The sequence below is a fragment of the Panthera pardus genome, unplaced genomic scaffold (assembly GCF_024362965.1).
Source record: "Panthera pardus isolate Hobbes unplaced genomic scaffold, ASM2436296v1 HiC_scaffold_24, whole genome shotgun sequence".
In the NCBI taxonomy this organism is placed as follows: Eukaryota; Metazoa; Chordata; class Mammalia; order Carnivora; family Felidae; genus Panthera; species Panthera pardus.
Window position 1 is genome coordinate 126,457,677 of NW_026526810.1, and position 12,986 is coordinate 126,470,662.

Below are 12,986 nucleotides of genomic sequence, written 5' to 3' on the forward strand. Positions count from 1 at the left end.
TGGTGGATAGAACAGGTACAGACCCCTCCCAGCCACTGCCAGTGATTCACCACCTGTCATGGGCCATGAGCCCGGCGTATAACCGGCAGGGACACACAGGAGGAAAGCATTCGCAAGGTCTCCTGTTAGCCCAGACGTAAGTCAGAGTTCACACGGAGAATCTTTACATACTGTGTTCACAGCGAAGGCCCCAAAGGCCTTCATTATATCATACACTAGAATAATTTAAACAGCCCCGATGATCCATCTTCCTGGCTCGCAACAGATGAGCAAACTAAACGTGGGAACAAGCACTGAACACGCCCACTGCCAGTAGCAGGAGCACAAGCCAGTGACTGCAAGGAAAAGACCAGAAACCCTATGTACACACACGCCAAGGCCTCAAAACTACATTCTGTGGCTATTAAAACAACAAAGGTTCTGTTCCCTCAGCACCCAGCACTTACACACCTTGACAACCATGAGTCATTCATTCATTCGTTCATTCACTCACTCACACCTATTAGAGAAGTATGCAATTCCTGTTTTGCTAAGTCTTAGAACAGAGTAGGGGGGAAAGGTTTTAAAGGGACAGAGTTTTAGAAAAATTCTCATGGAAAAAAAGTATTTAAAATAAACTTTTTGGTAATGAACAGGGTACCAGGAAAATCACCCCTGCCCTCATTCAAATGAACCAGTGCTGTGCTCATTCTCACCAGGCTAAGTGAATACAAACATTTGCTTATAATAAATGCATCCTGGGGTGCCTGGGTGGCTCAGTCGGTTGAGCATGACTTTGGCTCAGGTCATGATCTCACAGTTCGTGGGTTCAAGCCCTGCATCGGGCTCTGTGCTGACAGCTCAGAGCCTGGAGCCTGCTTCGGATTCTGTGTCTCCCTCTCTCTCTGCCCCCTCCCCCACTCATGCTCTCTCTCAAAAACAAAACCCATTCTAAAAAATTAAAAAATAAATAAATGCATCCTGTGATTTACCCCTACACAGATTCCTGTGAAGTTAAAAAAGTATATGAAAATAAAAAACGGAAGAATACAAGTTCCTTCATTTCTCCTGGGAAGCTGATGCCCAATTTCTCTCAGGATTTCAACAGTAAGGCAAACTACTGCTATTTTCATAAATCTGCCAGATTGTAGGTTTTGAATAGTTTCAAAACATACCCGAAGACTCTGTACTGGGTGCCTGCCAATAAGACTGGCTCAGTGACACACTTAAGCAGGCCAAGAAGAAATAAACCTGCAGGCAACTCCCTCCCAAGCACCCCCAGGGGTGGAGGCTCGCTGAGAACAGAACCAGAATCAACACAGTCCTCTGAGCTCAGACCAGGGGCAGCAATTTTAAAAAGCTGATAAATGCTATGGAAACCCAGAGGAAGGACATCTAGTTTGCAGTAAGGATCAGGCAAGGCTTCCTGAGGAAATGACCCCTGAACTGAGACCCAAGGATGACGAGGGATGTAAGACGCAGGTGAACCAGGGCTCAGGCACAGGGATCATCAGCATGTGCAGAGGCCCAGAGGTAAGGCAACATGGTGTCTGTCAAATTATGAATGCTTTGTGGTTACGGGTAGGTCTTCAGAGTGAGAAATGGGGGCAGGGTATGAAGTGATGTTCATTCCTCTACCGAGTGAGTCACAGGCAACCAAGGGGGGAGGGTCAAAAACATCCGACACCCTCTGCGTCTACCCACAACCCCAGGGGGAATCCCATGACAGCCTGAGCTAATGGCTGAATCTAAGAAAAACCTTCCTTTACTACCTGCTTCCTACAGTCCTGACACAGAGAAAATCACACCGGCCTTAGCAGAAATAGAATACATCAACATATGCTGATCTAAGCTATATATAAAGTTAGATGTTTGTAGCAACCCGCTTCCAAAACAGAAGGGAAACTATCTGATATTGCATGTGTGTGAGGGTAGACAAAAGATAGAAGTAGATAGACAGTAGGTAGATAGAAGTGGGTTTTTTTTTTTTTTTTTTAGTAAGTTCATTTATTTCTGAGACAGCATGCAAGCAAGCGAGCGAGCGAGCGGGGGGGGTAGAGAGAGAGAGAGAGAGAGAGAGAGAGAATCTGAGCAGGCTCTGCACTATCAGCACAGAGCCCAACATGGGGCTGGATCCCACGAACCATGCGATCATGGCCTGAGCCGAAATCAAGAGGCAGACTCTTAACCAACTGAGCCACCCAGGTGCCCTTCGAAGTGTAGTTTGATAATTAAAGTACATGACCCTCTAAAATGTGGAGGCAGAGCTAGATCAGGGCTGGAAAATCCCCTTTCTAATCTCCTGTCTGTGGTACATGTGGCTCGTCAATATCAACACCTTGTTAAGCAGCCTGGAAAGAGGCCTCAGAATCCCTCGGAAAAGAGCACTGGACAGCACCTGCCAATCAACAGAAGTTGACACATGAAACGAAACCTGTCTTCCGTGCCTGGTACGTGATCTCTAGGGTCCTTTTTGGGTCCACTCTGAGTCTCCAAGATGCAGCCCTCTGAATGTTCCCACTTCCTGGTCTCTAGATTTGGAAAATAAACCTTGTCATTGATTATTGGTCACTTAGGTATGAAGGTGGGGATTTAGGCAAAGGAATGCTAACAGTCCCCTCTAAGACGGAGCCCCTCCTGCACACCCTCTGCTCTGTTGAGGTCAGAAGGCACCGTGACTGCCTGCAAAGACAGGGTCAGAGAAAGGCAGTGACACTGACTCCTCAGTCTTGCTCACTCAGCTCTCCACAACCACAGGGGCCCAGGATCAGCAAACTGCCAGCCAGGCTGAGGGTTTAACCCTCACCACCTGGAAAATGGACCTTTTCAGGTTAATTCTGCCCCCGCCCCACCCCGTGCCCTTCATGCCTACGGGCCATTACTGCACTTTCAGTAAAACACACAGTCATCTGATTTAACCCCAAAGGACAGCATTATCTCCACTTCACAAACAAGAACAGGTTCAGACCAGCAGAGTCACAGAACTAAGATTTGGTCCTGTGCTGTTCACCACCTGCTTTGCCCTAACTCCCTATCGTCCTTTTGCCCCCTGAAACTGTCATTACTGAGGGTTACAGCTCCTTCCAGAACAGAACTCTATCTCGTTTAGCATCTGACCCAAATGCCACAGTGCAGGCATTTAACCAGTGCCTGCTGATTGGGCGAGTGACATTAACAGTTAACACTGAGTCCCTGGGTAGAACATAGAGAACAATTTCAGTTTCCTTCCCTGCTGGGATGGAGACTATGCATTCGTATGTACCTATTTGTTCTTAATAATTCTCTATACCGCTCTGCTCTGCTGTGTGTTAGAGTCAATCACTAACTGTGTTTCCCCCTGGTTTCTTGTTTAACAAAAAAATTTTTTTGAAAAAGTGAGAGAGTGCTCGAGCAGGGAAGAGGGGCAGAGGGAGGCTGGGGAGAGAGACGGAGGGAGAGAGACTCTCAAGCAGGCTCCACGGCCAGTGCTCAGCCCGATGTGAGGCTTGATCTCACGACCCTGAGATCATGACCTGAGCCAAAATCAAGTCAGATGCTCAACCGAGTGAGCAACCCAGGCACCCCTCTGTGCTTTCTTATTTAAAAAACCGTTATTTCCTAAGGATGATTATGGGGCTGTCTCACTGATTTGAAAGTAATGCTGTGCTGAACGTGACCCATGTGTATGTCTCTTCAATGTCTAATGGCATCCTGAGACTCACTCACAAGAGCACAGCTCTGTGGGCCCTCCTGAGGACCCGGCTTGCATCAAAACCAGCGGTTTATTATCATTTGAACAGTCAGGGTCACCTTCCGCAGGCACTGCCGAGGAACAGAATAGATGGGGAGTTCCTGGTGGGTGGGCACATGAGGACCTCCCCCACATACCTGTCTCGGTGCATACGGTCTGAAGCAGGCATCTCCACATGATACCTCACTGGCTGAAGGGCGACCCCTAGGAAGCCCTCACCTAGCTTTCTGACACCCAGAACATTACCACACGGGGCCCCCACCAGGCAGGAACATAACCAGGCACTCCACTATCTGTTTATTCAGTTACTGAATAAATGGTTATCACAGGTGGGCTTTGGCAGGCACCAAGTCGCATGGCAGTGCAAATGGTGCAGGGGCCTCCCACGCACCCCCCCCCTCCGCCGACCAGCGGCCCCCTGATCCCGGCATCAGTGCACCCCCCAATCCAGCCTGCCGCCAACCCCCAGATCCCCCAGCACCGCCGGGTGTGGGCAACAAGAGGTATCTGCCCAGCAACAGAGGCAGCTGCTCCCAGATTGGGGAGAACACTTTGAAACAGCCACCCCAAGCCCCTCAGACAGCATGCCCGACAGAAAGGACTCCCTGCCTGTCTCCCTGCCCCCCCCCCCCCCCCCCCGGCCACAGCAGGGGAAAGCTAATTCTCCCTAGCACCAAACAATTACAGATCAGAAAAGCAAAATGCAGAGGCGCCTGGGTGGCTCAGTCGGTTAAGCGTCCGACTTTGGCTCAGGTCATGATCTCACGGTTTGTGAGTTCGAGCCCCGCATCGGGTTCTGTGCTGACAGCTCGGAGCCTGGAGCCTGCTTCCGATTCTGTGTCTCCCTCTCTCTCTGTCCCTCCCCTGCTCACAGTCTGTCTCTCTCTCAAAGTAAACAAACATTAAAAAAAAGAAGAAGAAGAAAAGCAGAATCTGACCACAAGAACTCAGCTTGAGACCCAGCATCTGTACTGGTTGCAGGCGAGAGGGTGCCACAGGCAGGAGATGATGCGAGGAAGGGAAGGGTTCCTCCCCACCACCAGGCAGAAGACTCAAAGCCCAAATACTATCAGTGACCATAAAGAACCTTTCACAAACAACATCTCGTCCCTCCTCCTCGGACAGCCACGGCCACAGGGAACAGTGCTGCTGGAAGCCATGGCGTGGTTACCACAGCCAGGGAGCCGTCTCTGTGTACAGACCATCGCTAAGAAGTTTACTCAACAAAGGCTGGTATCCAGGCAGATCCCAGGGCTGTTCCGAAGGCCGGCATTTGGCTGCGCTCTAACACCCGCCTGTGCCTCGTGTTAACCAAGCTTTTCACGTTCCTGGAAAAGCAAAGTGCTGGCTTTCAGCTCAAGTGTCCAGCAACCCCGGCGTTCTAGATGGACCAAAAGACTCCTTTCCGGATCCAGCAAGCAGCACAGGAGCAAAGCAGCAGGCCGTAGCCTCGCCATTTGCAACCACACTTGGATGCTCTTCTGAGCCTGCTCCCTCCAGGACAGAACGGGGAGCGTCACCAGGATCCAAATGGCTACAAGGTTGGTTCTCCTTTGCTCACTTACTTCTTCCCTCTTTGTCTAAACAACCTGAGGTTTGGGGCCCCCGGGTGGCTCAGTCGGTTAAGCGTCCGACTCTTGATTTCGGCTCAGATCACGATCTCACAGTTCGTGGGATCGAGCCCCATGTTGGGCTTTGTGCTGACAGGGCAGAGCCTTCTTGGAATTCTCTCTCCCTCTCGCTCTCTGCCCCTCCCTCCCTCACGCTCTCAAAATAAACAAACATAAAAAAATAATAAAGAACCTGAGGTTTTCGTAAATACAAAAATAAAAATATGTGCACACAAGAACAAAATTACAGTGAGGGAGAAATGAAAAAAAAAATAAGGTTAAGAGAAGTAACACCAGAAATCTCCCTTTAACCCCCGATGGTGGACGCTTGCCACCAGGTCACCCGGCAAGCGGCGGCACTAGGGAGGGCAGAACCGCAGGGAGATGGCGGGGGAGGGAAGCCAGCCCTCGAGATCTTTAAGAGAACACTCACTGGGGCAAGAAGACTGTTCCTAACAAACCTAGCTCTGGGCCCTCTTCCCGGGCTGCAGGGAGCAAGCCACAGGCACACAGCCCACACAGGCTTCCTGCTAGTCTGCAGAAGGCAGAGCTGTGCCGTGTGGACTAGGAGGCAAGGCTTCCACGGGGTCTGAAAAGCACTTTGGGGATGCCTTTGACAGGAGAGCAGGCAAACACTGCAAGGGTTAAATACTGATCCCAGGAGTTTCCCTCCAGCCTTTGAAAAGTAAACTTCGGCTGGGACAGAGCTTCCTCCTAGTGTCCTGAGGACAGATGCCCCTCATGGGATTCCCAACACAGTTCCACTCCTGTGGGCTTCTCCCTCCCAGGACACCTTTCCTCTGCTGCTCTGCCACACACAGCCTCCTCCAGGAGGTCTTCCCGGCCTGCCTGGCAGAATTCATCATCCGCTCTGCATTTTATGGAAAGCACACGTATGTCACTTCTCACCCTGGAAAAGATCCAACAGTTACCAACGCGGTCTTCCTATCCTCCCTCCCCCAACACGGACTGGGGGCTTCTTGAGCAAAAACAGCCTCCTTGTTTCCAGGGGCCCTGGACCCAGCGTGGTGGGCATCTGACAATGAAAGCTGGAGGAGAGGGCCGGGCTCAACTTCTCTGTGGGCCTCTGGCCGAGGGGTAGCCTACTCAAAAAAGCAAGGGTGCAGGGCCATTCTAGTCTTCTATGGGGGTGGGGGAGGGGCAGAAATTGGCCCTTTGGTTTCCTCCATCAGAACAGAGGCCTGCATGAACTGGGAGGAAGCTATGGCACCTGCAGGCACAGAATGCTCCCACTCATCAAGGTGCTTTCTCGGTCACTAGAAGCCCTTCAGTGAGCACCAGAACAGGGAGAAAACAGAAGACCAATGGCCAGCCCACTGAATAGCAATTAATGGAATCCCCAAGGCTATCCTCAAGTGTTCCAGCTGTATTCACAGACAGCACTCTGTAGGATATGGGGACAGCCCCTCCACGGACCCGGGTATCTTGCCTTGTGTTTAAAATCCACGCAGCACCGGGCTGAAGGATGACGGTGGCCACTCCCCGATGACCCACGTATATATCCATCTGCAGAACTTAACAGTGACAAATGCGTCTCTTACCTACGGGGCCATCAAGCCATATGCTTCTGAAGGAGTTCCCTCTCCTCTCTGAGCTGGGTTTCCCAACTTAACATGGCTCCCTTCCTTCCACTCTAAGCGTCTTAGGTGGGATCAGCCATTTACAAGTCAGAAAACCACTACTGCACTTGGATACAAACCTTGGAAGACAAACAATGCTCTCTTCCAGCATGACTGCTGAATGATTCATCGGAGAAATTAATTTGCTACCACCTTGGCTTCCTGTCAGACGAATCTAGTCTTTTTTGTGTGTGGCCCGGTGACAGGCCTGGCTGCTGAGAAAGCAGAGCTTGAGGGGACCAGGGAGCTGGTCCAGGTGTGACCAAAAACCTTCCCTCGTTTAACAGATAAAGCAGACATCATCACCTCTTGGTTGTCATGACTTCTTCCAGAACAGACTCTGAGAAACCATGTAAATGTCCCTAATGGACGCACGGCTGGCAAGCTGGTGGGGTGAGGGCAGTTTCCAGCGCATCATCTCCAGTCTCGCGGAGCCACACACACAAGGTGTTGGGCAGAGATGGACTTCCACTTGACCCTGACCACTGACATCTGATCTTTTGCATCTGTGAGAGCATGTGCTTAACGCTTGTCAGCCGCACTTGCTTGAAGGAAGGGAAGTGGGGACAGGAGGAGATAAAGGTAGGTCTCCAGCAGGCATGCTTTCTTTACTGAGCACCTACTATGGGCCAGGTACTGCTGTGGACACTTGGGATAGATGGGAGGCAAGAAGAAGAAAAAACCCAAAGATTCCTGTCCTCATGAGAAATTACATCCTGGGGGTGGGGGTGGGTAAGCAACGCAACAGAGATGAAAAAATAAATGATACTGGAGGGTGATAAATACTGGGAAAGGGGGAGGCAGAGCAGGATGAGGGGACTGGCCTGGGGACACAGGGGGTCGGGAGGGGCACTTGAGCAAAGACTTGTGTCTGGGAAAAGCGTGCCAGGCAGTGGGAACAGCCACTGCGCAGACCCTAGCGCCAGGAGGGAAGGGGCAAGAAAGTAACACAACCTGACTGGCGTGTATCTAAGAGGACCAGGGGCTGTGCTTAGGACAGACTACCAGGGGCAAGGACAGAGCCAGGCAGGTGTCACAAAGCCACTCTGGCACGCAGCCGGGTGGGAGATCAGGGTGGCCATGTGGCAAGAGGAGAGAAGAACTCAGGTGCTGCGAAGGCACAGCCGAGGTACCTGCCTGACAAACAAGTGTGGGTGAGAGAGGTCAGGATTTAGCCAACTAGAAACAAAACAAAGGGACACCCTACAACACCCAGCCCTGGGAGCCACCAGAACAAGGTGGGAGCCACCAGGGCAAGGCTTTCCTGCTCACAGCCATCATGTAAAAGTGAGCAAGGGGCTCAGAGCAGAGTCCTGCGAGACCCCAGCCGGGCTCCAACAAGTGGGGTCCACAGTAATGAGGTACTAGACAGACGCTTCCCAAGGGACTGGCACCCAGGTGACAGACAGCTGCACAACATCGTGCCATTAAAGAGAAAATCCAGAGTGGCAATTCAAGCTAAAGAAGAGAGAATGAGGATTTGGGGCCAGAGGGGCAGGTACTGCAGAGAGATTTTTTTTTAAGTTTGTTTATTTTGAGAGAGGGAGTGAGAACATAAGCGGGGGCAGAGGGGGAGACAGAGAAGGAGAGAGAGAATCCCAAGCAGGCTCTGCACTACCACTGCAGAGCCCAATGTGGGGCTCGAACTCATCAACTGAACCATGAGATCACGACCTGAGCCAAAATCAAGAGTCGGACACTTAACTGATGGAGCCACCCAGGCGCCCCACTGCAGAGAGATTTTAACAACAGTTTAAAGTATATGAAGTTCTTTGGGGCAACTGGGTGGCTATTGGTTGAGCGTCCAACTCTTGGGTTTTGGCTCCAATCATGAGCATGGAGCCTGCTTATGATTCATTGTCTCTCTCCCTCCCTCTTTGTCTCTCTGCCCCTCTCCCTGGCTTGCACTCGAAAGAAAGAAAGAAACAAAGAAACAAAGAAACAAAGAGAGAAAGAAAGAGGAAGGAAGAAAAGAAATAAAAGAAGGAAAGAAGAGAAAGAAAAGAAAGAAAGAGAGAGAGAGAGAAGTTCTTTCTCCCATTTACTGAGCAGTTCTCGAATCCCACCCAAGGCAGAAAAAAGAGAACATCCTTTTGTCTGACGGGCGCAGGCACAGCAGGTCAGACACACAGAAAAAAATCTCATAACAGAAGTCATGACACCTCCCTTGTTGGGGTCAGAGCAAGGGGACAAAGGTTTGGCGTCTCAGGATGGGTGTCACTGGGACTGGATGCTCTGTTGGGTTCTGTCCCGCCCACGGCCCCTGGCTCCACTGAGACGCGTTTGCCAAAAAAACAGTAACAACAACCCCAAACTGTGATGTGTTATAACTAACGATACAGTGTCCACGTGAGCCGAAAAGAGCACAGGCATCTTCCTACGACGTGCGAGGAGGAGTAAAAAGACAGCGCTCCTCTCACCTTCCAAACCCACTTCCAGGCCACCACCCAAAACAGAAAGCAACTTTGTGCTTTATTCAAAAACAAACCCCAAATGCTTCACTCATCTATTTTTTTTTTTAATTGAAAACAGACGACACCATTCCATAAATAGGCCTCTGCATCTTCTTGCCAACCTTCCCTCTTCCCGGAGTCCCTCTTCCTGGGACTTCCGTCAAAACCTACCCAAGCGTGTGCCCAGCTCCCAGCTCCCGGCCAGGCCGCCAGTGCCGTGATGAGCCAGAACCGGTCTCTGTGCACGGCCCGCAAAGACCCTGCCTGGGAGCCCTCCCGGCTTGTCGCGAGGCCCACGCTCTCGGCCTCTTTCCAACCTCTCCTTGAGAGCTGGGGACACAACCTTTTGAGTGACATGTACGGATTCTTTTCTGTGCTGGAGACAATCCACGCACCTGTCACAGTTGGAAAGCAGCTTCCCCACAACGTTCTATACCTGAACTATGGCAAAGGTCACACGACTCTACACGATTATGACAGAGAGTCACCCCACAGTATACTCAGAATGGGTGAATTTTATGGGATGCAAACTATACCTCAATAAAGCCGTCTCAAGAAAAAGTCAGCGTCCACCTCACCTGGATGTTTCTGTTCAGCGCTGGACCTGAAGTGGGGGCCTGTGTTGTCTCTACATGTGGACAACCTCTTGGCCCCTGTGGTTCAGAGGCTGGAACAGAAACTCTGCCGAGGGGGAGGCTGGGGCCAGGGTTCCAGGGTGAGGAGGAACCTGGTGAAGGGGCTTCCAGGGGACAGGTTTCCCGCCAGCAGCAGGAAGAGAGGACACTGACAGGGAAAAGAAGGGGCACCCAGAGGAAGGTGGGTAAGCTACACAGCACGCCGGGGTGATGGGGGGGCTGGGTGGGGGAGTGGGAGGAGTTTCAGGTTAGATTGAGCCATCTGCCACTGCCAGTTTTGTAGGTCAAAACGGCTGAACACTGGCCCAACCTCACATGTCCGTGTGTGCTATGGATGGGGAGCTCAGACTCCGGGGTCTGCTTACGGGCTGAGTGACCGAGGGCTCATCACTTAAACTCTACGGGCCTGCATCTTCTCACCTATAAACGGGATGGCACAGCCACACCCCGGAAGCACACTTTGATTTCCACGTTTTAATACATACACAACGCCCAGCACACGGCAGGCTCACCAAGGGCTCAAGGAGGGAGTATCCTTCTTTCCTGCTCCCCCGCCCGCCTCTTCGCCTTACGTGGCCGCCTCCAGAGCAGAACGAAGCTTGCACGGCCAGCCTCCCACAGGCATCTCTCTTCCCTTGTAAGACCGGTCCCCGAATACGTCAGGACAGTTCTGCTCGGCGAAGGAGACCCCCACTTTCCTGACGTTACTACAGAAATACGAGAGCGCCGACTGTCCCTGGGGCCCGGGGCTGTGGCTGGCATCCTCTGTGTGGGGGAACCAGGAAATCAAACCAAAACATGAACGGCCCAAAGGCAGAGCTGGGGGCAAAGTGAACCAAAGGCCCCGGTTACCGACACACCCAGTGGGTAAGGGCGTTCGCTGCCAGGAGCCACCCGGTGGGCCTGGGTGGCCTCTGCAAAGCCATCATGCAAGGCCGTGAGTGCTCATGGCCAGCTGTGCTAAAGACTATGGGAGGTCATGTGGAGAAAAGGCACATGCACCACCCAGCTGGGGCCCAGGAGGACACTCGCCAGGAGCAAAGTGATCTGATGCTCAGCTGCCCCCGACCTGGTGCCCCCAGATGCTGCTGCAGCCAAGGGCCACGGCGCTAAAATACAACTTCTCTACAAGAAGTGTCCTGGGCTGGTCACTCGGTGTACTCTTCCTTCAGTCTGCAGGCAACTTTAGCTAATGTCATACAGGCAGGAGCAAGGACGGCCAGACTCCAGTGGGAGCAGGGTGAGAGGAGATGCTGCAGAGGAAAGCTTCGGTTCCTTCTGTAGAAGCCTCTACTGTGTGGGGTCCTTCCTGCATTCCTGGACCCTCACCTGTTTCTAGGAGGCCAGAGACCTACGCTAGCCAAGTGTCCGCTGGAACGAGTCCCAGCCAGCTAGTGCACTGTCCCTGGGGCCGGCGAGCTGATGTCCATGAGCCATGGGTGCAGGTCAAGGCACACAACTGTGGCAGGGAAGAAATCCATCAGCCTGTTTAACTCTCCCGGTGAGTTAGCTGGGCAGGTATGAATTAAGCTCTGATTTTCTGCAATGGAGGACATTTCATTCAGTCTTTCAAAGGCACACCGAGTGTCCAAGCCTGGGACTTAGAAACCTTGCCCTCTCGGGCTCCACAGACATGTGGGAGGTATGAAAACAGATACAAAACAGGACATGCTGGAGAGATACACCACAGTGTGAATCAAAGTGTAGTACAATCCAGCGGAAGGGACATCCGTTCGCTCAAAAGGTTCTTAACTTTCTTGCCAATAGATACCACAATACCATGACGGTGTGGCTTCCACATTTACTAAGGAGAGACCCCCAGCAAGTCTGGCCTATGGCTCAGGCGCCTAAGCCTGACAAAGCAGTGGCCTCGCCTGCCTCCACACTTGCATATGAGGGGTTGGGAGGGCTCATTCTTAAGGGGGGAAGAAAACGTGCTCTTGGCTTAATGCCTCAGAGTAATAAACCACCCTTTAAAATCGCACCAAAATGATCACGTGTTGTCACTGTGGTGGCTCTGAGCCGGCAGCCAGAGCTCTGTCTCCAGCAGCTGCTCAGAGCCGATGGCACTGCCCGGGCACCGCAGGGGGCAGCTTCCACTCACCAGACAGCGGGTCTTTGCCAATCATCAAAACATTGGGCAAATTCATTACGATCAGCTGCTGGAGAACTTCCTACAGAAACAAAGGGGAAAAGATACCGTTAAGAACAGGAAACAAAAGTAAAGAATGATTAAGAAAATTACAGTTTATCAAGTCACTGGACAAAACGTGCAGCCGTTGGATGGTAACTATGAAGGATCCTATAGAATAGGAAGGAATATTTACAATACAAATAAACGTGAAAAGTCAAAGTTAATTATACTTCAGCCTTGCTCATGAACAAATAAAAGTCATGCTTGCATATGTACAGAAACCTCGGGAAAAAGATCTACTACATGCTAGGATAGAGGATTAGGTGTAGGCTTCTTTTTAAGAGATGTCTTTATTTTTATTTTATGGTCTGCTCATGCAATTAAAAAAAAGTACAGAGTAAAGATTACAGAGATGCTTCTGAGTCCCCACGACCTGATGATTCAGGATCCTAGCATTCAGCAGGCCTTTGGTACAAGCTGTAAATGAGGAGACTTCTCTCCTTTACGACACTGGCTTCCCTGGGAGAGGGGATAAATCACAGCTAATCTGCACCGTTAGAGGCAGCGCGCGGAAATGAGCCGCCTTCTGGCCCTCACACCAAGGGGCTTTGAAAGGAGGCCCAGGCACCAGCCATCAGTCATGGCCCCGTGTCTGGGGTCTTTAACAAGCTCCCCCTGGGAGTGTGCCGGCTCCGACCCACTGCTCATGTTGCCCAAAACACTTCTCAGGGCAGGTCTGCCTCCCCCGCCCAGATGTACCTGGTTCTTCACAAATCAGAAGATAAAAGTCTAATTTTACAGAAGA

The 12,986-nt window shown here is 51.5% G+C and overlaps 1 protein-coding gene and 1 long non-coding RNA gene across 2 annotated transcripts in view; one reads left to right on the plus strand and one right to left on the minus strand.

Moving 5' to 3' along the window:
- CCDC88C (coiled-coil domain containing 88C) overlaps positions 1-12,986 on the minus strand; it is a 128,369-nt gene that overhangs the window by 63,180 nt on the left and 52,203 nt on the right. Inside the window, 1 exon segment of the mRNA XM_053889704.1 lies at positions 12,152-12,221. Within this exon segment, the coding sequence (XP_053745679.1) occupies positions 12,152-12,221 (70 nt within the window).
- LOC109274461 (uncharacterized) lies at positions 4,626-10,222 on the plus strand. Its single transcript, XR_002083631.2, has 3 exons — positions 4,626-5,250; positions 7,292-7,541; positions 9,492-10,222. It is a non-coding gene; the product is annotated as an uncharacterized LOC109274461 (long non-coding RNA).